Source organism: Erpetoichthys calabaricus, chromosome 8 (genome assembly GCF_900747795.2).
Source record: "Erpetoichthys calabaricus chromosome 8, fErpCal1.3, whole genome shotgun sequence".
Taxonomy (NCBI): Eukaryota; Metazoa; Chordata; class Cladistia; order Polypteriformes; family Polypteridae; genus Erpetoichthys; species Erpetoichthys calabaricus.
In genome coordinates this window covers 178,473,599-178,498,646 of record NC_041401.2, presented here as the reverse complement: position 1 = coordinate 178,498,646, position 25,048 = coordinate 178,473,599, and the positions used below count along the sequence as shown (strand labels likewise).

General features: G+C 38.9%; 1 protein-coding gene across 1 annotated transcript in view; it reads right to left on the bottom strand.

Annotated features, from left to right (window-relative positions):
• Positions 1-25,048, bottom strand: part of nmnat1 (nicotinamide nucleotide adenylyltransferase 1) — a 35,971-nt gene extending 10,923 nt beyond the window's left edge. The window contains exons 1-5 of the mRNA XM_028808290.2: positions 24,831-25,048; positions 16,909-17,048; positions 14,007-14,190; positions 13,285-13,418; positions 9,284-9,673 (exon numbers count right to left, since the gene is read on the bottom strand). Coding sequence (XP_028664123.2) covers positions 9,284-9,673; positions 13,285-13,418; positions 14,007-14,190; positions 16,909-17,048; positions 24,831-25,042 — 1,060 coding nt within the window. The 5' untranslated portion in view covers positions 25,043-25,048. The remainder of the gene's footprint in view (positions 1-9,283; positions 9,674-13,284; positions 13,419-14,006; positions 14,191-16,908; positions 17,049-24,830) is intronic.

The window sequence follows — 25,048 nt, the reverse complement described above, 5'->3', positions numbered from 1 at the left end:
GTGAGCTAGCGGCCCATTTAAGCCTGTCGCCGGAGGGCGGGGTCGCGTGCCAAGTTCACTTCACTCACTTTGGGTTTGCGGCGCTTCGCTAGTCGGACGGGAGCATAACGTGAGCATTGTTTCTTAATATATTATTTGTTGCTCCGTTTCCTTTGATTTTGTTCTCATGTTTTATGTGAAGTTTTGGGTCCGTGGTACTGGGCTACTCGTCTTTTTATGGAAACGGCGTCTCAGTTCATAGTTAAGATATTTAGTAATGTGCCATTTTGCCTAACAAAACGACGCACTGTGTGACTAAAGAATGATAAATATCTTCGAAACTAATGCAGACATCCAGAATTAAGGATAGATTTTTAAAGAATAATAAAGGTTTGATCCTAGTAAATGATAAATAAGGGGGCGGTCGTATCAAACAGGGTCTTTGCCTCGTGCGCGTAGTCCAGCACCACGCCGGCTTCAGGTTCAGCTATGCATCTTTTTTTCTTTCTCTTAAAATACTATCTGCATCTGAAATGTATTTCCATGCATGTTTGTAAAGTTAAGTTATATTTGAAAATCTGCCTGTCCTCATGCAGGTATAATAAATATGTTTAGCGGGATTTTACATCAGCAAAAGCAAAGCACTGCTCATTGACTTTCACGGCACCAATTAGCCTCTGCGTCCGGCCACCAGTGTGGGAGTGGGTGTGGAGGTCGTGCGCTGCTTCAGGTACTTGGAATGTCCACATCAACGACAGTTTGGACTGGTCAATTGACACCGTGGATTTAAGCACGAAAAGGCAGAGCAGGCCCTTTTTTTCTTCTTCCTTAGGAGACCGCGCACCTTTTGATATGAAACACCTTTGCTGACAAAATTAAATGCATAAAATGACAATTATCAAATAATCACATGCATGCATAATTATGTGGTAAGGTTTGCACATTTATAAATCGAAATCCACAAAGGGAGAAAATTAATCACGTATCTTAAAACAGTCTTTTATTCTTCGGCTTTCAACACCTACCAGGTGTTATCATTAGAGGAAAGTGATTAGACGTACAAGAATCAAAGGCAATATATAGCAAATGAAGACGGGTGGATTAGTTAGGTGGGGCTCGGAGGGTCTTGGTCATAAAGTCTTATTATTATATGGATATTCTTCTTAAGCCTACATATGCCGGGTTCATGTTCAAGTGTCTGTCAATGGCGTTTTCGTTTGATAGCCACAATTAAGCCAGCATTCTGGCACTTTTAGAATTAACCGTGAATCTTACTTGCATCGAGTCCCAGTTAAGTGAGTGTCTGATTAATTGGTATGTGTGTATATACAGTGTGTGTGTATATATATATCTCAGTGTCAATAAATTGTGCATAATTAAATGTCATGTAATTATTACGAAAGTCGTCAAATTGTGAATTTCAATTTCAGTTTTATTTCACTCAAAGTGTAGTTACTGTACTCTTAATCATTACAAGTTTTATTTCATAATAGCCTTATTTTTAAAGGCAGTGAATTTCCAAATTGCTCTTTTAATGCCAGCACTACTTATTTCAAAATGCCTCTTTTCGTGATGGTTTCAACACTTGTCAGTCAAGACAAAGACCACCTGGCTGAACCCATTCCTGGATCCCTTGCTATTTTTCCCTGATTGTTGGCAGGAAGCTACCAAAGATCTTTAGTGCTACTTGCCTTTCAACTGGCAAATGCCATATGCAGTTCAAAGCTGGGATGATATCTTTGTACTTTTTCATTTGATGATTTATTTGATGATTGCCATATTATTTAAATGTGGGTAGTGACATCCTTTATATGTTGTACAACTCTGTGATCTCCAGTGAGATTCTCCTCACATGGTGTGAGGAGTTAGTAACACAGAGGTCCAGCAAATCAACAAGCTAATTAGAAAAACAGACATAAGTAATGGGCTACACTCTTGACTCACTTGAGAAGAGAATGAAGACCAAACTGTGGGCCGTTATGAACAATGCTGCACATCCTGTCTATGACACACCAGTGGCAGACCTACATTTTTGGGACCCTGATGCTTGAACTGCTGTGCTGGCCCCTTCACAACCAGCAGTGAGGTCTAGTTAATCACTTTTATCTTCTTCAGTGGAGTTGTTCCATGACAGATCACCACAAATTAAAAAATAACCACAAATCTCAGATTTTGATTAAAATTGCTGTACTGGATTATCTCACAGGTCAAAGTCACTGGCGTGAATAAAAATTTCCTATGCCATATACTTAGAGTTATGGGGGGTGAAAATTAGGAAAATGTTATATACCTGTGTGGTGCATCATAAAATGATGAAATAAAATAAAGACCACAGTCAATATAATATTTTAGGTAAAATTATTATTTATTGTAATAGTATTACACATGTTTAGTATAATTTATTATACATATTTTATTTAATAACAATTTGTATTAAAATTATTGATCGTGTCAATAAAAATGTTACTGAAATGTTGTCCTTTACAACAACCACAAGCAGCAAAGTATGCTTTTATTTCAAGATTTCAACATCAATAATTTTAATAACATTTATGACAGAAATTAAAATTTTTAAGTGTTTTAAATTATTTATAATTTTATATTAAATATCTTTCTCTCTCTATATATATATATATATATATATATATTGTAAGAAGACATTATATAGCTCCTGACCCGACACAGATTGACACGGATGTACGGGTAAAATAAAATAAACTGTTTATTATTCTTCAGCTGGAAGGCATGTGTTCCCGTAATCCCTCCAGCCACAACACAGTCCCAAGCACAAGACACACAATACTCCTTTCTCTTTCCTTTCCTCTCCTCCACTACCCCCCTCCCCCCCCAAGCTCTGTCCTCCTTCCACCTAACTGTGGCCGTTAAGTGGTGGTTGCTGGCTCCTTTTATGGCCCACCCAGAAGTGCTCCAGGTGCTTGATCATCTGTTTCCAGTTGCACTCCTGCGTGGGGCTGAAGATTAGTCCAGCTGGGCTCAGGGACCCATGCCACGCCCCCTGGCGGCCACCCCAGACCCCAACAGGGCTGTGGAGAACTCTCCCATGAAGCCCTGTGAGAGACTGAGGCACCGCTCCATCCCAGGGGGGTGGCCATCCAGCGTCCAGGGGGAGGTACTGCACCGTCTAGGGCTGCTCACCCTGAATACACATTGAAGAGGCGACCTGGCTGTCTGCCACTATATAATATAATTAATAAATCCAACATCTGTCTTCTGTATGTCTAAGTGAATTACTTACCCAAATTAGATTGGGTTTTTTTTTTTTTTTCTCTAATTTGCTTGAACATTCCAGTTGACTTTGCGACTTCTCTCATTGCGTTAAGAATCATAGTTTGGTTGCAGCACCAATTTATTCACGCTAATCCAAGACAGAGGCTGTGGGCCGAGGGGAGGGGGAAGCGTGACATCAGGAGTGGGGAGCCTGGCGGGACCCTCCTCACTTAACTGTTTCACTACTATGCAGGCAGAGCCGTAGGGGACAGCTAGTTTAGAATAAAACGACCTTAGTTTGATTGTTCTTTCCTTTATGGCTAGCCTACATGATACTTTAATAACCTTTTCATTTTTATTTTAACTATTATTTTGTATTGAATTACTCTTTAATATTTAAAAAAACCTTCCCATACAGTAGACACCCCAAATTTTTAAGCAATGTGGACTAAATTCGATTCTAGGGACCCTCTGGGATGAATGGCCCTGAAGCTTAACCTTCATTAGCTTCATAGAAGATCTGCCACTTACACTTTTTCAGTCAACGAATTATTGAGCTGAAGTTTGTCAAGAAACAGCTGGGGCTCCTTCATACCTGTGGCAATACACCTCACTGGGACTGCTCTTCTTATCATTAGCCAAGTCACAAGTTTTTCTTTTTAATTATTATGGATTTGAGCGGTCGTCTGTTGCTTGTCATAAAATAATAATTTTTATTTATTTATTGAGCTCCTGTAAAAAAGCCAAATTTCCGCCTTGGAAAAATAATCTGCTATGTATTTATTTAGGTGTTAATCCTTTCAGGCTATCCTGTATGAGCCGCTTTGTGTTGTATTTGGCAGTAACTTGAATTCTCAGCCACACAGGTTTGGAGGTCATTGTTGTCAACAAGTAGAGGGTATGGTGACATTCTTACTTGCAAGTGCTAATCAGCCTCATTTGCAGACACCTCATTGTTTCAGTGTCCTGCAGTGGCGTTTTTCATACATTCTGATGATGTCATACCAGAATTTTCTCGTATGCGTGTAGACTTCTCTAACTTCCCTAACTAATAATTTCTGCCCCTCTTTTGCTAATGACTAGCAAAGTTCACAAACCTTTCACCTCACAAAAATCAAACAGTGGGATGTTGTTGCTCAGTTGGTGTGGGTTGGCATCAGATCATTGTGAGGCCCTCCGAGAGTGTCGTCATATGACAAATAGAGCCACATACAGCAGATTTAAACATTAAGTAAACTGGCAGCCACTGTTTGGGAAAATCAGTTTCAAGCTTATAATCAGTTGGCTTTGAAGTGAAAAGAAGAAGCTACAATAACATGAAAAGAACATGCATAATACACACATTGCACATCCAGTAACACTGCCAGGTGTTTGTCGTTCACTGCAAGGGCAGAATAAAATTTAAAAAAAAAAAAAAGATTTATGCTGATATAGTAGGCCCAGTAACCAGCTGTAATTGGACCACTTGGTGACCACCTGGATGTAGAATGACTGCTAATGTGAAATTTCATGAATGGATTTGGTTCTGGGCGGCATGGTGGCGCAGTGGGTAGCGCTGCTGCCTTGCAGTTGGGAGATCTGGGGACCTGGGTTCGCTTCCCGGGTCCTCCCTGCATGGAGTTTGCATGTTCTCCCCGTGTCTGTGTGAGTGGGTCTGTGTGGGTTTCCTCCCACAGTCCAAAGACATGCAGGTTAGGTAGATTGGCGATTCTAAATTGGCCCTAGTGTGTGCTTGGTGTGTGGGTGTGTTTGTATGTGTCCTGCGGTGGGTTGGCACCCTGCCCGGGATTGGTTCCTGCCTTGTGCCCTATGTTGGCTGGGATTGGCTCCAGCAGGCCTCCGTGACCCTGTAGTTAGGAATATAGCGGGTTGGAAAATGGATGGATGGATGGATTTGGTTCCTTCTTCACTACCACAGTCCGATACAGCATTCTCAAAATGGCTGTCCCTGAATCCACTCATGATCACCTCTACTCACAAATGTGAACGAGATTAGGAGGTGCTGCACTTGGGGCAGGTCCTCATCCCGTAACTAAAGAGAACAAACCAACCCTTTTCTGGGAGAGGACGATCACCACAGATTTAAAGATGTCAATTCTTATGTCAACTGTCTCACACTGGGTATGAAGTGTTCCAGTGCCTGCTGAAGATCACAGTCTAATGATGGTTAAAGGACACCATCTGCAAACAACAGAAATGCAATGCTTGGGTACACAGACTTGACACCTTCTATTTGTCGGCTGTTCCTTGATATCCTCTCCATGAAAATCACAGACAGGAGAGGGGAGGAAGCACCCTAAACGGAACAAGTAAGCTTAAAGGGGGCCATTGAGAGTCCCGACTCAAACCAATCAAAGCAGAAGACCTTCGCAAAGTGTTAACGTCCTGAAAAGGAGTTGTCTGTGCTTTACTGTGGTTCCGCTTGTGTTGTTTAAGTGGACTTTACATAATGTATTGTTTTCTCTGATGGAACGCATTTCCAATGACTAATTTACACTTTAATCAATGGATGGGTCTTCCAGTTTGATTACATATCATCATCTGGTTTGCTCCACTGAGCCCCTTGGTCTGTGCTTGTTGTTAATGTTCTTATAGTGAAGAATTCTGATTGGCAAGTAAAGGCAGGGAAGCATGGCAGGTGGCCTCACACCTGCAGATGGATCTGTCATATTTCTAGAACTTTTCCCAATTAATTGATTTTCCAAGTAAATTAGAAGTTAAAATTATTAAAATGCTATGGAGCTATGCCCAAGGTGAGTGAAGCTCTCTTTATGAAACTCAAGATTTGCTTAGTAATTAAATGAGAAAATTAAAAAATATTTCAATATTAACACATTGCACAGCGCTCCAATAGAAATGCTGATATACACTTACAACTCCCATCTATTAATTATGTGTTAAGGTTAAGAAAAATATACAAACTCTTTTGACAATGAAGTGTAAGAACAAATCTTTAAAATAACCTGAAAGGTACCTTTGTTTTTCAATGATTATATTGAACGTTGATTTTTATTTTAATTCACTTTGGATTTTAAAGCTTTAATAGTGCACGTTTTACAGAACTGAACTTTATACATACTAACTTGTGTCTCCTTAGTGACGTCCCATCTCTTGCTACATTGCCAGTCAGCTGAACTTTACAACATTCCAGATCTACTGTAACTGTGGAGTCAGGTGGTCTTACTGAGTGTGTTTCATCTATTCTTCGATGTTGCAACATATGCTGTATATGCCCAGCAGAACTTTCTGGATTTTGAAAATATTGTCCTGGCATCAGAAAGCTGTGACTGGCACTGCTGCGTCACAACTCTAGAGACCCAGACCCATTCATTGTCTGTATGGAGTAATCAGATTTCCTTCCACATCCCAAAGACACATGCGTACACACCAGATCAGCCTCACGAGTGTGTGATGGGCAAGAGTGCACTTCACTGTGGACCTCTACGTAGTTCTTTCCTACTGCAATAGTGCATTAGAATTGGCAGGTTTGGACGATAATGAATATAAATTATGTTCCAGCTCATGTTATTTATGGTAGTACAAAATGGGTTTGCCTTGGAGCCTTAATAATGCATGGACAAGATGTAGCATTGTACTTAAGTATATGGAGTTCAGTCTTCAACATTTAATTTTACTGGATTTACTGTTTTTACTTTCTTGTGTATGAAGTATAGGAAAATTATTGTAATCGTCCAAAGATTTGATGTTGAGATTTTAATGAATCTCAACGTTTTTGACCTTCCCTAGTCTGAAAATACCATTTCTGGAATTATGTCTTTGTGTGTGTAACACGATAACATAACATATCATAACACGATAACTCGAGTATGCTTTCATTCAGGTCAACCAAATTTTGCATACAAGTATTAAGTACAAAACGTAAATTTCTATTAGCTTTTGGGCTATTTCCGTTAACTGGAAGTGGTACCTTTGTATTCATGCAGCTGCAGTGTCCAATTTATTCAACTTTACCTTTATAATAATTGTTCAATATATTATTCATTTGAATTGATTTGTTGTTGATGGTTCTTTTAATGTACATAATATAAAAATATAATCATTGTCTTGCAGTTTACTCCTCAGATATCCATCCCCATATCTGAGTAAATGAGAAAGTTAAGGGGAGACCACTCCTGATTTTTTTTTTTTCTTTAATGGTTTGCTTGTGGCCTTAACTGTTAGCTGTAACGTCAGCAGGTTACTTGCTTAAGGGCTCATGGTTCCTTCAGGAGGATTATGCTTCCACACTAAGAAATTTCACCTACAGCTCCCTCTGCTGATGTTAACCGTCTGCATATGATAAACATGTTGGAGTGTGGGGTTACAAATATAGATTACTTGCTATGATCTCATTAATGCAAAAAATTACAAAAGCAATGCTGTATCACGTGCCACTCATGGGCAGGCAGTGTGGCATAGTGGTTAAGGCTTTGGACTTTAGCTGTGGGTTCAAATCCTGTTACTGACACTTGGGTGACCCTGAGCAAGTCACTTGACCTGGCTGAGTTTCTATTGGAAAAACCAAAAAAATGGAACCAATGGTATCATAAATGTTGTGAGTCACCTTGGATAAAGGCATCAGCCAAATATTTATGCACATTCATGAATTGACCTGGTCAGCCCACAGCCTCCTCCAGTCTTTAAACTCTTGGGTGGCTGGCCCACAGCCCCTCTTTGCTGCTCCATTAGTTCAACTTATGATCATTTAGAAACTGTTTGGACCAATTTTGGTTCACAGTACTTAAACCCAGATTTTGGTGGTGTTCTGTGTGGCTGCTGAATAACCCCCCACTGTAGGTGTAGACCTTGGTGGAGGTTCCCCAAATGGGCCAATGTCATGCTACCAGTGAGCTGCCATTTCTAAATGGGCCCAGTGAGAGACAGGAGACAGTGCAATGGGCTAATATCCTCTCCATGGTCAATTCTTTACTTGCATTCATTGCTTAGGTCTCCAGCTTCTCGTGACTGTGTGCTGATGAATGTAGGTTAAATAAGTAGATCAGAGGTCAATAACCATTTTGGATCTTTCAATGACAAAAGCTTCTTTATCTGGACTTAATATCCAATGTTTGAAAAATTTCACACTTCATACAAACTGGACAACCTTAGGGATCCGCTGCATCTCTACTGCTGCTCTGATCACTTGAGACTGAAGTGTCGTAGCCCTCATATCATAAAGAAATGGAACACAGCAGTCGTGGTACTCAAATAGTATAATGGTCCAAAGTAAGGGAGCAGTAGTACGGTTCTGGAGGAGTGATCTCTTTGAAGTTCTTAAATCAAGGTAAAGGTCTCACTTTCCTGGAGTAGAGAAGCCATATTCACCATATTTATGGAAGTTGTCAGCTATCCAGACTTCATGTATTTTAAAAAGAACTTTCCAGCTCAGTCTTTGAAGCACTTTTTGCTTGCCCCCTTCCCCCCGACTGTATTACTGTAGCAGCAGTTGATGATGCAAATATTAATTTATTTTGCACAGAGCCACCCCCACACACCAGCAAGTATTGCTAAAGTTTGTATTTGCTAAATAGTTGCAAAGGTCCATCTTGCACAACCCAGTATTTGCATTTTCTAAAGTGTGGATCCATTCCCAGAACAAAGCAGTTTCCCCTCTCTAATATATCTCTAAACTAAACTCATTTTTTCACTTTAAGCTAAAATCTTTTTCAGTATGTTCTTGTAAAAGCTCTGAGCCAAAATGTATATATAATTTATAAAACTATTGTTTTAGAAAGATGCAAAATGAATTCTATACATTTTTCTACCAAAATTGTTACATATTTTATGGGTTCAAACATACATTTGGCATTACTCTAGGTGGGGGAAAAAAAAACTTTTACTGGAAGATTGAGCGTCACTGAAAAAACGCAGTCTCTCACCTCACTCCTAATTCGATGAAATGCAACTAATGGCGTATCAGTTGGTTTATTTCATCTTTTCTTTTTCGAAGCTATTCATTGTGGAAAACCTCAGTGCTACACTATTGCATAAGTGCAGTGTGTAAAAATTCAAGAAAAAAATCCCATAAAGTACATCTCAGTCTACAGCTAGACCCGCCAAAGGTCGACATGTTAACTCTTGGGGGTGTTTCTCTTTAAGGGTTCCAGCACAGCATTGGCATTCTTCTCCTCGCTCTCCGAGTTGTACAGCTCATATTTGTCAATGTACTTGACTACAGAATCTGGCAGCAGATATCGAACACTTTGTCCTCGCCTCAGCGCCTGCCTGACCTTTGTAGCAGAGATTTCATTGGGTATCCACTCAGGCACAAGATGGATATTGTTCCTGTGTGTCCAGAGGATATCTGACTGGTAGATGAAATTTTGAACGTTGCAACCGGCTCGGGTGATACAGATCAGACCATGTTTTCCCACAATTTCCATGATATCTTTCTCTTTCCAGAGGTTAGGTATGCCAAATGATTCCAAGAGATCGGCACCACACAGAAGCTTTAGTTCTGGAGCCCCTGGAGAAAGAAATTAAGATTTAATATACTGGCTGTTTACAGAATGAGTCAAATGTCCACATTTAAAAAAAAAAAAAAAAAAACTTCTGTCCTTTCCATCATCTTCACCTAACTGTTTCGGGGTGGTTATCGACTTTTATCAAAACGAAGGGTTGATGGTGGTAATCAACTGTAAACGATGACAAAACTCGCTGTAAAATTTTAGTTGGGACTCTCTTTACGAGAAGGAAACTTCGCTTCATTGGTGAATGTGTAAAGCAAAATATTCCATGGATGACGCTTTGCATATTATTACTGAATGGGATTCTGATTTGATTCTACAAGTGATGGAAAATGAATGTGAGGCACCAGCATTAGCTGATTGGTAGCCAGCTGATTGATTCCTAGTGGTGCTAAACAGGTTCAAGTGGCTGACACACCCACGGCAACGTTCACCTGGGAAGACCACCATTTACAATGACAAAGGGTACAAACCACATTGCAATGCACCATGACCACTGCTGCCACCCCCCCGATATGCAAAGACAGCCTGGCGGCCAGCTTGCCGCACATTCCTGGTAAACTTGTGGCCACAGCAACAGACATTTTATGTCGATTTTGTTGTGGAACCATCGCTTTGTGTGCTTCTCAGAAAATGTGTGTTTGGGGTGGGGGGTGGGGTTTAATTCAGCCCTCAACGTGTTAATTTGACTTTGAATAAACATAAGATTTACCAAATAGTTCACCACATTTTCTGGGCTGTTCAGGGAGATGCACCGTTAATCACATTCTGTTAGTGATGTGTGTGTGTTATTTTACATTTACCCATCTGTTGCTTGCTTTCACATGGCTGACAGAAAACTATGCAACATATATGCTGCATGTATACTAAAAAATAAGGAAGTAATTTGTTTAAATTGAGTGAAAGCACAACTGTGGCATACATATAAGACTAAGAATTACAAATGTAGTAAATGCAGTTTATGTAGTTAATTGCTTTTATCCAGTGTCTCCTAAAAACAGTAGGTTGGCAATAGTAAAAATAAAGTAAATATAAAGCTGAGAAATGCTTCGCTATCACTACATGGATCCCGTGGCACAAACTGCACTGAGATGAATGATTTTAAAAAGACGCACACAAAAAATATCTTTATTTAACAACAGATTTAAACAAAAAAGCTGTGGCTAGGGGAACCTTCAGTGAATCATATATGTTCTGACCAGACTATCACCTTAACCTCACTTTTTACAGGATACATGTGGTCAATTCAACAATCTATTAGCCCATCCTAACAACAGCTGCACCCGTATGTGACAATACTACTACAACTTTATTCACACTTTGTTCAGTTAATTTAGTTAGTTCCAGGTCTTCACTATGAAGTCTGTACTTTGTACTTTCTTACAGCTTCTCTATTACTTTAAAAAAAAAAAAAAAAAGATGCTGTATGTCCAGACAAATTTAAAAATATGGCTACTTCATCACTGGTCACATACTGTATGTAATCCAGACAGTCTGGCTGTAAATATACTAAAATACTAAACTGTTCTTCTCTGGAACAACTGCAGATTCAGTTTCTCTCAGAAGTCAAGTCAGAAGGACAACATGCGTTTTTATCTTTACGCTCACGTCAAATGCCGAGTGAACACCAAATTACTTCCTAAATCACAGGATTACCAGTTTGATTCTTTCCTCACATTCACAGAATCCAGCTATTTAAATGTGCTTCAGCTGTAATCTACCCTGATCCAAACATGTAGTAATAAACTGCCAGTAAATGTCGAATGCTGTTACATTGTGTAAAGTTCAACCTGCATTTGTAGTACTTGCTTTATCTCTCTGTGTACACATTATTTTTAGACAGTGTCAGAATAGAAAATTCTCCTTGTACATGGCAGATGTACCAATGAAATGGTTTGACCTTTTTGTTTAAGCAATCAGAAGTTACATCATTTGTTAGAAGAATCAGTTCCTTAAATTAAAATATTGCAGAATTTTAGTTCACGATTCTCCACTAGATGGCAGTACTCAATTCTCCATTTCAGTTCATAGCAAGTACAGCGGAGAGAGGAGAAAAATAAAAAACGCTTCGACAGGGGCAGACCAACTCCTCTGTGCTTATTTGACAACTGAAAATTAAAGTATCTAAATTACTAAAGTGATTTTATATGAAAAATGTTTGAATGTAATAACAAGACTTAGGAATTTACATTGTTCTAAATTGATATTATCATCTAGGTATTGTTCATGCCTTGCACTCTAGGATTACTGGGATCAGCTCCAGCTGCTCCACCACCCTTCCCCTGGATAAACATGTTAAGAAAATGGATGGAAGAATTAATGGATTATAATTAATATATTTTGCCTAGAGTGTACAACAATACACGAATAGATGAATGAAAGGTATTGAGGACAGCAATTCATCATTATAAAATATGTGTTAAGGCGACACAGTAGTAGCACTGCTTTCAGGTGCTAAAGTTTCCTCCCACTGTCAACACACAAAGGTTAGGAGGACTGGCATTGCTAAAATGACCCTGGTGGGCGTTTGTTCACTCTGCAATGGACTGGCACCATTTCCAGGGATTGTTCCTGTCTTGCATCTGATGGTTGCTGGGATAGGCTCCAGCTGCCCTGTGACCCTGCCCATTATAAGCAGATTATGGAGATGAATAGATGCCTATAGCATCTGTTCACGTTTTGTCATTTTAACTGCATGCTATGTACCTGCTCAATATTCTCACTCACTGAAGCACACACGCATTATCAGTGTAGCAGTAGCAGGCAATACCTATGCAAAATAAAGAAAAGCTTCAATATGATGAAAGAATAGAAGTGTTTGCAAATGTGACTTTTTCAGTTATTGATATCTAGTTGTCTACAGAACAGAGAGCATTTCACATCTGGGCATCAACATTCAAAAGTATCAATAATAATTGGCGGGGACTTTCAGATGTCAATCCACACCCCTGGGGCTGAAAGGGTGCCACAGAGGAAGACTAGCAGGATAGTTGGTGAAGTGAAGACGTGGTTTGGGCTCGCAGAAGGAAAAATGGGATGGTGATGACTGGGTGAAGAGGTACATCCATCCCGGTGGAGGTGCAGAGGGGGCGCTGAAGGTGATGTGGTTGGAAATGGTGTCAGCTGATTTAAAAAGTATGGGTCTCATCCCAAAGAATGCTCCAAGCCTCAGACGGTAGAGGAAACCGATTTGGGTGGCAACTGGCTAAACCTGGAAATGGCTACTAAACCTCTGATGATGCCTATGTATTGTTATGTTGTCTATTGCTATTGTCATGTAAAGTACTCTTCTTTGCAGTTTTGTTTTTCTTTGCAGTTTTTTTATATTTTTGTTTTTAGTATAGCTGCATAGTTTCTTTAGACACTATTTACAAATAATCTGGCGTATTTTAAAGTGCTCCTGATATCTGTGAGTGCTCTAATTTTTTTACTTCTGTGTTTTTTATGGCACACTTTCATAATTCTGTTTGCACTATAAAACACCTTGTAATGCCACAGATGATAAAAATTAAGGAGTCAGAAAGAGTTAAACTTAAATAGGCTAAGCAAATGGAAAGCTGTTAAGTGAACAGTTTTCTCTTTCCTAACTGGGTAACAAGTTGATTGATACCTTTGTGTTCATTTGAGGACATTTTAACAGAGTCAGGACTTTCATTCAATGGCAGCTTCCTTTTTCTGTTTTTTTTCACATTGTGATTGCCCTCTTCATGGTTACCAATACTAAACAGGCGTTCATGGTGATACCTGCAAGACAGCAAAAAGTATTAAGAAGTGGATAGGGAAATATAGGAATGACTGCTGAATGCTAGAAGCTAGGCATAGGCCTCAGACAGACAATGAAGAAACCTGGATGGGGTGAAAAGACACAAAAAAAACACAAAGGGACATAAGATATTTTTATTTTATTGCTATGGTTGCTGCCTTTACAAAATCCTTTAATTTGACATGCCATCTGTGTCTACACATTCAAAACGGTACTCTGAAGTGTTGTCTATGAGGAACTGGAATGTCCCTTCCAGTTCGCATGTGTGCATAGATGTACACCAATCAAATGGCATCTCTAGAATTTTTCATTGACATAAAAATGAGAAACTGTTGTGGCATTTCTGTGTACACTGCAGTGGACTGGCATCCAGGGTGTGGTTTCTGCCTTGAAGCTACTGCACCTGGGTTGGGTTTGAGCTTTGTAAGGGTAACCAGAAAAATGGAGATGAAAAGGATGTGTGAATACACTGTTGGACATCCCATAGGCATACCCACTGTTTACAATATAACTGTATTGCTTAGTAAGTAAACCTTATTTATAACAACAGTCAAAATTGTTTGTTTTACCTAATGACTTTAACAGTCTCCAGCCACTCCTTTTGCTGACTCTCCCAGGAATCGACTGTCACCCAGTCAGAAGATGCACAGGCTAGTTTGGCCATTTCAACTCGGTGGCAAGCATCAATTAGGCCTTTCTTCTTATATCCGTCACCAACTGGGGAAATTATGCCTTTAGTGACTTTATATTTACCTGAAATTAAAAAAACATATCAGAAGGCAACTAATTTTGGGAGCTAAGCAAGCTGCTATGCACTGTTGATGCCTCCTTCATTAATGCAAGATCCCGCATGATTGTCATTGTCTAATACATTCTCGAATGTTACTGGTAAAATGACTTTTTCACAGTATAAACAACAAGATATTTCATGGTCTCAAAATATACCCTTTATATGTAATAATTTACTGAATGTCTCTTTTATAACTCTATAGTTCCATAAATGCAATGCATGGTGTGTGTTCTTTTTAAAGACCGTATTTTGACTAAAAAATGCAAAGCATGGGCATGACAGTAAAGAGTGTTCTGTTGTAATAGAATATGATACAATACCTTTGCTGTCATTGTAGCAAGTACAACAAAATTCAATATGTGACTCCCCGAGTGATTCTTTTTAAAACTACCCACAAATAAAGTGACATAAATTAATTACATATCTATTTAAAAAAAATAACACAATAGTACAATAAAATCGCAACAACAGTAGTCATTGTAATCATAACGTAAGGGGACAAGGGTAATCCGATACTAGGTGCAGAATCTCAAATTACTTGATATTTCTGAAGCAAATCAAGTCCATAAAGAACTCTAAACATAATACATTTTCAGCTTAGTGGCTGCTAAGTTCATAAATTTCAATGGCAGAACACTTTCTTTAGCATCAAAATGGATTATTACAAATAGGTTTGAGATATTCAAGAGCTAATTCCATTTTGGACAGCATTACTTCACATGGCAAGTTTGGGACAATATTAAAGGAATACTCCACCCAAAAATGACTTCTGCAGGCTTTTATGCTGCAGTATTATTAATAGTTACCTCCACAAAAAGCAGTATATGCTGTACATCATAAACCGGAAAATGCATTCCAATAATACTGTACTTTCATATTTGAGATCTGCCTCCTCTTTTCCTCATGCACTGGTCAAGAGGTCCATCTTCTGTCTTTGAAGTGAAGACAGGACTCTTGACAAATCAGTGAGGAGAGAGGCAAGTCTTCATTTCAAAAGGTCACATCCCATGGGACTTGTGTGTCCTATATTTTCCAGAAGTGTCTATTCAATAATATTTCAGCAAAAAATTAGAACATTAGAATGTATGTATTTTGCACATTTTAAGCATACAATTGGATAACTGAGCTGTGGAATTATGTGACATGGCAAACGTGGGATTGTTACCCCCCTGAATATTTTTCACATCCTATGTTGTTGTACAGCATTGGTTACCATTGGTTCTTTTATATCAAACTTTGTTTCTCTAGTTCTGCATGAAAATGAGATTTTTTCTCAGCCATCACTACAAACTACAAAGTTATATAGAAAAAAAGGACAACTGTTGGGTGTGTATTCCTTTAATTGTAATGCTTTCTATCTAAGCCTTTCGCAGTTTTAGCCAGCGCACAAGGACAGCATATCTGCTCATACCCCCACTGCAAACCCCCTGGCTTTGGCATTCAATGGGGGGAAAAAGCCCAAACCACAATGACCTTAGCAAATGTTAAGTGAACAGCTTTGGCTTCTCCTGTCTACACAACAACAACAAGACCAGCTAACTACAGTTGTAGTGAAGGGAACTTTTTGAGTGCAACATTTTGCTAACAGATAGCAGTGTGAAGGTAGAAGAAAGTAATCATTACAGCTTTACTGATGTGACAGCTACCTCAGTAACAGTAGACACTTTACACATCTGGACAGGACTAGATGATCTGATCCATATCTATACTGCTGCACAACTGCTTTGTTTTTAAGATGCATCTCATATTATATATGACAGTAAATGCTTTACTGTCACCCATTTTAGAATGACTTTTACATACCTCTCCTTATGAAGATGGAAGTACATAGCTAGTATAATTCACAATTAAGGTGGCAACATTTATTGAGAATCAGCTGATACAATTTTCCTTATACTAAGCCTTTTTATTGTACTCTGTATATTCTGCGGTCTTAAATAGTGATGAGTGAATAATTACATGTATGAGGGGTATACAGTAATTTATCTACCAGAGAATGAAAGAAAGTAGCAAGCATCTTGAAACAAGTCTGGAGATGTTGTGACGTGTCTCAAGGTTACTCATGCACAGTTGTGGCTCAGTGTGAGTCTTTAACATTCCAAGAGATAGGTCAGGAGAGACCTCTTGCGAATCAAACAAGCTTCTTCATGACAAGGCGTCAGTTCACATGTCACGCCAATCACAGGCTGCCATCCGAGAATGTGGAGTCCAGCAGCTGAACCATCTGCCCTACAGTCCTGACCTAGGCTCCCTCAGATTATTTCCTGTTCCGAGTTTTGAAGAAATCAGTGGTTTTCAAGTGATGAAGACATCAAGGCAGCTGTGACGTCCTGGTTTGAAGATCAAACAGAAGATTTTTGTTTTTTTCAAAGGGGTTAAAGTCATTACAGGAAAACTAGATGACGTGTATGGAGCTGTCAGGTGACCATACTGAAAAATAAAAAACATTTTTTGAAAACTCCTCTTCTTTGCTACTGAGGTTGATAAATTATTGAACGACCCTCGTATTTCTACTTTCTTTTTGAACTTAGGTTTTCTGTGAGAACATTGCAAGTGAGTACCTGATGTGAAATGGCGTACAAAAAGTGTTTGTAGCTTACAATTGATAACTTTTTTTTTTAAGCCTACTCTATTTAAATACTCGATGTATAATATGAAAAAATAAACAGAAAAAAAGTTACCAGTTTCGTGCAGATAATCACGAGCCAGTTCAAACAGTCTCAGGTGCATGTTGGTAATTGGATTGAAGGAGCCACAGGCCAGAAGTACAACAGAGGTTCTCGTGTCTGACTTGTCCATGTCGTTTAAACAAGATGATCTGCTAGAACAGTAAACAGTAGAATATTTTGAAATGTGTTAGGATAATAGTTAGCTTGAGTTCATACAATACCACTAGCAATAAAAATAAGTCGGTTCTTGTACCTTCTTTTTATCTAATTCTTACATTTACTGTTAATTATACTCCCAAATACCTATATATATATATATATATATATATATATATATATATATAATATACACAGTGGTGTGAAAAACTATTTGCCCCCTTCGTGATTTCTTATTCTTTTGCATGTTTGTCACACAAAATGTTTCTGATCATCAAACACATTTAACCATTAGTCAAATATAACACAAGTAAACACAAAATGCAGTTTGTAAATGGTGGTTTTTATTATTTAGGGAGAAAAAAAAATCCAAACCTACATGGCCCTGTGTGAAAAAGTAATTGCCCCCCTGAACCTAATAACTGGTTGGGCCACCCTTAGCAGCAATAACTGCAATCAAGCGTTTGCGATAACTTGCAATGAGTCTTTTACAGCGCTCTGGAGGAATTTTGGCCCACTCATCTTTGCAAAATTGTTGTATGTCAGCTTTATTTGAGGGTTTTCTAGCATGAACCACCTTTTTAAGGTCATGCCATAGCATCTCAATTGGATTCAGGTCAGGACTTTGACTAGGCCACTCCAAAGTCTTCATTTTGTTTTTCTTCAGCCATTCAGAGGTGGATTTGCTGGTGTGTTTTGGGTCATTGTCCTGTTGCAGCACCCAAGATCGCTTCAGCTTGAGTTGACGAACAGATGGCCGGACATTCTCCTTCAGGATTTTTTGGTAGACAGTAGAATTCATGGTTCCATCTATCACAGCAAGCCTTCCAGGTCCTGAAGCAGCAAAACAACCCCAGACCATCACACTACCACCACCATATTTTACTGTTGGTATGATGTTCTTTTTCTGAAATGCTGTGTTCCTTTTACGCCAGATGTAACGGGACATTTGCCTTCCAAAAAGTTCAACTTTTGACTCATCAGTCCACAAGGTATTTTCCCAAAAGTCTTGGCAATCATTGAGATGTTTCTTAGCAAAATTGAGACGAGCCCTAATGTTCTTTTTGCTTAACAGTGGTTTGCGTCTTGGAAATCTGCCATGCAGGCCGTTTTTGCCTAGTCTCTTTCTTATGGTGGAGTCGTGAACACTGACCTTAATTGAGGCAAGTGAGGCCTGCAGTTCTTTAGACGTTGTCCTGGGGTCTTTTGTGACCTCTCGGATGAGTCGTCTCTGCGCTCTTGGGGTAATTTTGGTCGGCCGGCCACTCCTGGGAAGGTTCACCACTGTTCCATGTTTTTGCCATTTGTGGATAATGGCTCTCACTGTGGTTCGCTGGAGTCCCAAAGCTTTAGAAATGGCTTTATAACCTTTACCAGACTGATAGATCTCAATTACTTCTGTTCTCATTTGTTCCTGAATTTCTTTGGATCTTGGCATGATGTCTAGCTTTTGAGGTGCTTTTGGTCTACTTCTCTGTGTCAGGCAGCTCCTATTTAAGTGATTTCTTGATTGAAACAGGTGTGGCAGTAATCAGGCCTGGGAGTGGCTACGGAAATTGAACTCAGGTGTGATACACCACAGTTAGGTTATTTTTTAACAAGGGGGCAATTACTTTTTCACACAGGGCCATGTAGGTTTGGATTTTTTTTCTCCCTAAATAATAAAAACCATCATTTAAAAACTGCATTTTGTGTTTACTTGTGTTATATTTGACTAATGGTTAAATGTGTTTGATGATCAGAAACATTTTGTGTGACAAACATGCAAAAGAATAAGAAATCAGGAAGGGGGCAAATAGTTTTTCACACCACTGTATACACACACACACACACAGTACCAATTACTAGCAGGAAAAGCATCTATTTAATAAAATACTCTTTTACTATGTATAAGTTCCTGTAAATGCTGATAAATAAAAAAAAAAACATGCTGGAATATATAAAACAAAATATCAATGTTAAAGTGACATTGAAAAAATATTGAAAATTATCTCTAAACATTTGCTTCCTCAAAATAGATGTTCTTTGCCTTAATATCTGAATGCCTCATTTCTGTGAAACCATCGACAGGTTTCACCTGGAAATCCTTCAACAAGTGCAGTAATTCCCAGAGACGCCAGGCACTTGTCGATCGTTTGGTTTTGACTCTTCCATCCGTTTCCTCTCACTGAGCCGGTGAGGGATTGAGGTCTGCAGGTTGGGCAGGCCAGGACATTAGTCTGAGTTGTCATGCACTTTCCATCTTCTTTTGGTATTTTTGCACAATTCTGAGATCAAGACTTTGTTGAAGAACGAAGTGCTGCCTATCTTACAGTAATCGTGATGGAGTAGCCTGCTGTTTGCAGTGCACCATGATAGCCATGTTGGTTTAGACTGCTATGTAGTATTTGGTCAAGATTATCAACTCTGTCATCTGTAAAGTAGCCCAAGACCCGAACACTGCCTCCTCCATTCACGACAGTAGGAACCAAACCTACTGAACTTATCCACTCACTCTCACAAATTGACTTTTTTATGTAAACCTATGTAAATAATTATGTAAAAATATGTAAATAATGTTTAACAGAGAGACAGAAGGGGAACAACAGGATGAGAACTGAGAATAAAGTCCTCATTCCACTGGTGCCCCCCAAACCCCCCTCCACTCCATTCGGAGATGGCGAAAAAAAAAAAAAAAAAAAAAAAACAACGTCCTAGCAGCATGCCCTACATATCCCAGTTAGAATAAAATAAGCAACTCCTTTTTTCAAGGATGATATTAATTGATGTGGAGAGAGAAATTAATATGAATAGCTGAGAGTTCTAAAAGAAATAAGATTTTAAGTTCCTCCAAGAATGTATTAGACATTGGTCTTGCTTTTACCAGAAAGATGCCAGGAGGATCTGAGCAGCTAAAGAACTCGCTGAATTCAATTTCTTATTAGAGCATGAAAAGGAGTATGATGAAAATTCAACAAATTAAAAAAAAAAAAAAGCTGTGGAGAACAAGGAGATAAACACGTCCAAACCATGCAAGAGAGAGCTGGAAAACAAGAGGTCCACAAAGATGTGGCAGGAGGGCAGCACCAAAACATATGAAGAAAGGAGCCAGGAACTTTAAGAGAGCACTCATTGGAAATTTGAACTTCTCAATCCATACGAGAGGCTCTTTTTACAGGCCCTGTTTCTACATTTTTGATCCCGGAAAGTCTCTTCCTGTTAATCTTTTTTTTTTTGCAGCTGCAGCAGTTCTTCCTGGTAGGTCAAGTTCACGCAACTTCCTCTGAACAGTTAATGTTGAAGCATCTCTACTTCTAATTGCACTGAGGTGAGCTTGTATTTAGGGGCAGTTAGTTATAGACTTACAGACTCGTGAGACAAATTGACTTATTTTCAGATTCTGAGGTCACCTTTAGTCTACCTAACCTTTTTGGTCTTCATAAATGCCACTTCATATAATCGGACAGTCTTGGACAAAACAGTAACGGACACTCGCAAAGTTCTTGCATACTGTTTTACAGATGGACTTTAATTTCTTAAATTAGCTGTAATTGGTGTTTTTGCTTTGCATTTAACTGAGCAAATTTTGAATTTTTCATACAGGAATTAAAACTGTTCTCCAAGTTCCTTCGATCTCTCTATATACACACACATTACTGGTGAAAGGTTTTGGAACACATCAGCCCCCATACCCAGTTATTCAGTTGAAATATAATGAATTAACTAAAATGGTGAAAAGGTAAGCAGTAAACTGCCAGAGATTTAAATGTAAAATTTAGGTTAGCAAAAACTGTAATATTCTGAAATTTCCTTTTTTTTTTTTCCAAATGGGCCTTCTATAGGGAACAACTAATGGATTACAACCTACAGATGTTCTGCAGCGATTAAAGTAAATGAAGCCTTGCACGTTGAAGCAAACTATTTGCACAGGTGTCCAAAGTTCTGCTGATTTATGTAAAAACCCTCAGTCTGTCTTAAAGTAGAGTTGGACCAGACAGAGTTACTGTACCCTCGGCAGTACGACTTGGACAATATTCCAGTGATAATGGCAAGAAAATGGCAACTAACATTAAATGAGACAGAGCATTATTACCTTTAGAGGTGTAGGCCTTTCATTTAGAGAAATTCCAAAAAAAAAAATATATCAAAGTGTCATTGAGCACAGTGGTGTCCCACACAATCTGAAGGCACTTGAAACTGGAAGACGCTCTGATTGGAGGAGATCTGGCAGAGCCAAAGTCACAAGCCAATCAGATGACAAGTTTCTGAGGGTCACCAGCTTGTGTAGTCACAGGCGCCTCGCAGCACAACAGTTTCAAGCACAGCTTAACAGTGCAGGTCAACAAAAGCACTGAAGAGGAGACTTTTTTTGGTGCAGGTTTGACGGGGCAAGTGACAGGAAGAAAACAAAACAGGACCGTGAAATACCAGCTCTGGACTACTGCAGACTGGAAGAAAGTCTTAAGGACCAATGAATCCAAATTTGAAATCCGTTTTAATAAATGAGCTTTTTGCTTTCCTAGTGTATAGTAATCATGGATCCTTGCCAACTATCAATAATTGGTGATAAACAGTTAATGTGGTAATATACAGATTAATTATGGGAACAATTAATAAAACCATTTTAAAATTCTTCTACTGTTATAATACCATGCTATACATATTTCTGACTTTCATCTAATCTCCGCTTCTGAGAGAAATCTGCTTGTTTTGGATTTTCATTTTATTTGAAAATGAATATTTTCAGTGCAGTTGACCTAATTTAAGTTTTTTATAGACAAATGTATTCAGTCTAATACACAGGTAAGCTATGAGAAGCCTAGTTTCAAGATGTACTCAAACTTGTGGCTTGCTTCTGCATGTACTGTACATATGATAAACAGATGCATGCTGTTCACCTATATAAATTTACACATAGTTATACAGTGGCATGCAAAAGTTTGGACATCCTTACTTAAAATGACTTACTGTGAATAGTTAAGTGAGCAGAAGATGATCTGAACACCAAAAAGCATAATGTTAAAGATGACACATTTCTTTAATATCTTAAGGCGGTCTTAATAAGTACTGACCGTGTCGGGTGCCAGACTTTGGCTTAAGGCCCTTTTCATTTATTGGCATTCTGTACCCATGAATGATGGAAATAAAATTGTAACCTTATTTAAAATATTAAAGAAATGTGATGTCATTATACTGCAGTTTGGGTCACAAGTATAATTTCTCTCCAGTGCACCGGCATAGTGGTGGTCTGACACTAATTCTCTGTCCTAGCTGACAGAAGCCAGTATCTTCTGTAGTGACTTGGAGGCAAAGCAATTGTTTGAAGCCTCACAGCTGACCAAGTCTTATAACCAGTTAAGATTACTGATTATATTTAGCCTTAACACAATTTTTCCCCCCATTTTAAATTTGCAGCAAATTTTAGAGATGACTGGGCAAAGCTGGGAAAGACAGCTTCAGTTTCCAGAGAGGGAGTGCTATGAAATCCTACAGTGTGATCTATCAAAAGGGGAACAGCGCCACACAGCTTGTGACAGTGGTGTGACGGACAATACACATGCTTGACTCTCAACTGAAGATTCTGAATTCAACTCCCACCCATTATGTTTAACTTTTTTTTTTTTTTTTTTTTTTTTTTACAATTATGTTTTATTATCAGGATAACAATGGCTAACTCAGCGAATATTCTAATAAAAATATCCAGATACTGAAGTGCCTGTCTTTACCAAAGGCAAATTTAAAATATTACTATAATGTAGTCCTTTAAATGAAGGGCATTATTCAGAATATCCTTTGTAGAGAAAGGTTTGTATTAGATGACATGCAAAGAACTCTTGTGTTGGATTTTTAAATCAGTTTTAATATCTGATCATATTAAACATTAATTTGTAATTAAACAAAACGAAAACTGCATGCACAATAGTAATAATGAGATATGAGGAACAACAACATTTTGACATTAACTATTCAGGAGAATAAAAATGACAGAGAGAAAATAAGCACATACTATGATTTTGTTATTAATATGGGACCAAACAAATCCACTGCTACAGTGACAGTGTAATAAATGAATTGGAATAAAGTTAACAAGAAACTCCAACTTCTATAGTTATGATATCTTAGATGGTTAAAAATTACTCGGCTAACATACCTCGGATTTCAGAAGTCATACTGTTACTTTGTGTGTAACATGGCAGTAACAGCTAAATATTTACTGCAATCACGGAACTACTACTTCCAATGAAGATTACTCCTTTCTTTTTAACTACCTGCGTTGCAAGGTAAGGTGGGTTGAAATCGAAGTAACCAACAGAGAAACCTGCATATTCAGTGTTAACATTTTCAGTGCTCAATCTGTTGGAATGTATTCTGTGATGCATGTATAAACAAAATGCATTGCTTTTTTTTTTCATTTCAACAGATGGCACATCACATTAGCACTGCTCTCTTCTGGATTCCCTATCAGCCAGCTGCTTTACTTCCAGTGCCGTTATCAAAATGGCCTAACTATGGCATTTTTCACCGGACCACTTCAAGACGTGCCCAGATTTACAGTAAACGACACAAGTTGCATTATTCAAACATTGTGCCAAATGTCAGGAGCTAAAAAGGAGAAGGGCTTCAAACTACAGTATATGCTTCAAGCTACATCCACAATTACAAAGGTAAGACCCGGACATATTAAAAACTTACACCTTATATGAACTTACATTGGGCAAATGTGATTACGGTAGGTGTATTTAAAAAAACAGATTTTCAATAATCAGTCATTAAACTTTATCAAGGGACAGGTGAATATGTGTGTAAGCCGAAGCATAACGGTGAATACCCAACCCAACCTCTGCTTCATTGTAAGGGTCTCAATTTGTTTCCTCAGCAGGAGGATCTCCTCTCTGAGAGAGACGTTTTCATCATGAGCTAGGTCGACAACTACTGAATCCGGCGACTAAGCATAGTCGTGGTCCTCCAGGAGTTTATCATCCTCATCCTAGCCCGGTGTGTCATCCACGCAGAAATCACTGTCTTCTTCAACAGTTGCCGCCCTGTCTGACCCTGGAACGCGGAAATGTTTTTTTATGTTGGCTACAAACTCGGGTATGGGGACTAACCGTAAAACTTTCTCTCCGGATAGCGATGATCCATTCAGATCGGGGTTCCGCATCGGACGGAAATGTATGACAACCGAGTACCTTCTTAAACTTACTGAAATAAAGGTACACGATAGTGTTCAGATGTAGAGCTATCTGTAAAGGTCTTTTTCTCGGACATTCTCGCCATTAAACGTCACGATTACAGTATGGACAACTTAAGTGACTGCGCTGGCTAAGATTTCACCGGTGGTATGTTAACACTACCGTGGGCATACAGCACAACCTAATGGCGTTAAATAAACGCTGGCAGGGCGCCACAGTTTGACAGAATTTAGTGAAAACTGATGCCCGGCCCACATGCAAACACAAGTCGCGACGGACGGTACGCCTCGACTGTTTACCGGTGATTTGTCATCTTAGAATTTTTAATTCCACTTTGGGACACTTCAGTTTCTACTTAGTGAAGTACTAGGGTGCTGTACCGTGTTAGCCATTATGAATGTATAGAAAAGCCAAGCAAAATGACACCTTTTATTGGCTAACTAGAAAGATTACAATATGTAAGCTTTCGAGGCAACTCAGGCCCCTTCTTCAGGCAAGTTGCCTCGAAAGCTTGCATATTGTAATCTTTCTAGTTAGCCAATAAAAGGTGTCATTTTGCTTGGCTTTTCTCTACTTAGTGAAGCATAATTAACTAAATGTACATACGGTTTCCAGTAACACAGGTCGGGCGATCCCAAAAGCTGGTGCGCCTGTTCAACACTTCTCGCTACTGCAGTGTTTTCTTTGTTGGCCCAAAACAAACGATCGTTTGTTACAGTCGATGTGTGTCTCTCTATTCGGTTTCTGGTGACTACGCATGATTTCCCACCTAAGCTGGAGTACAGCAAAACTCCAAGAGGCCGTAGACAGACGTACATGAAGGG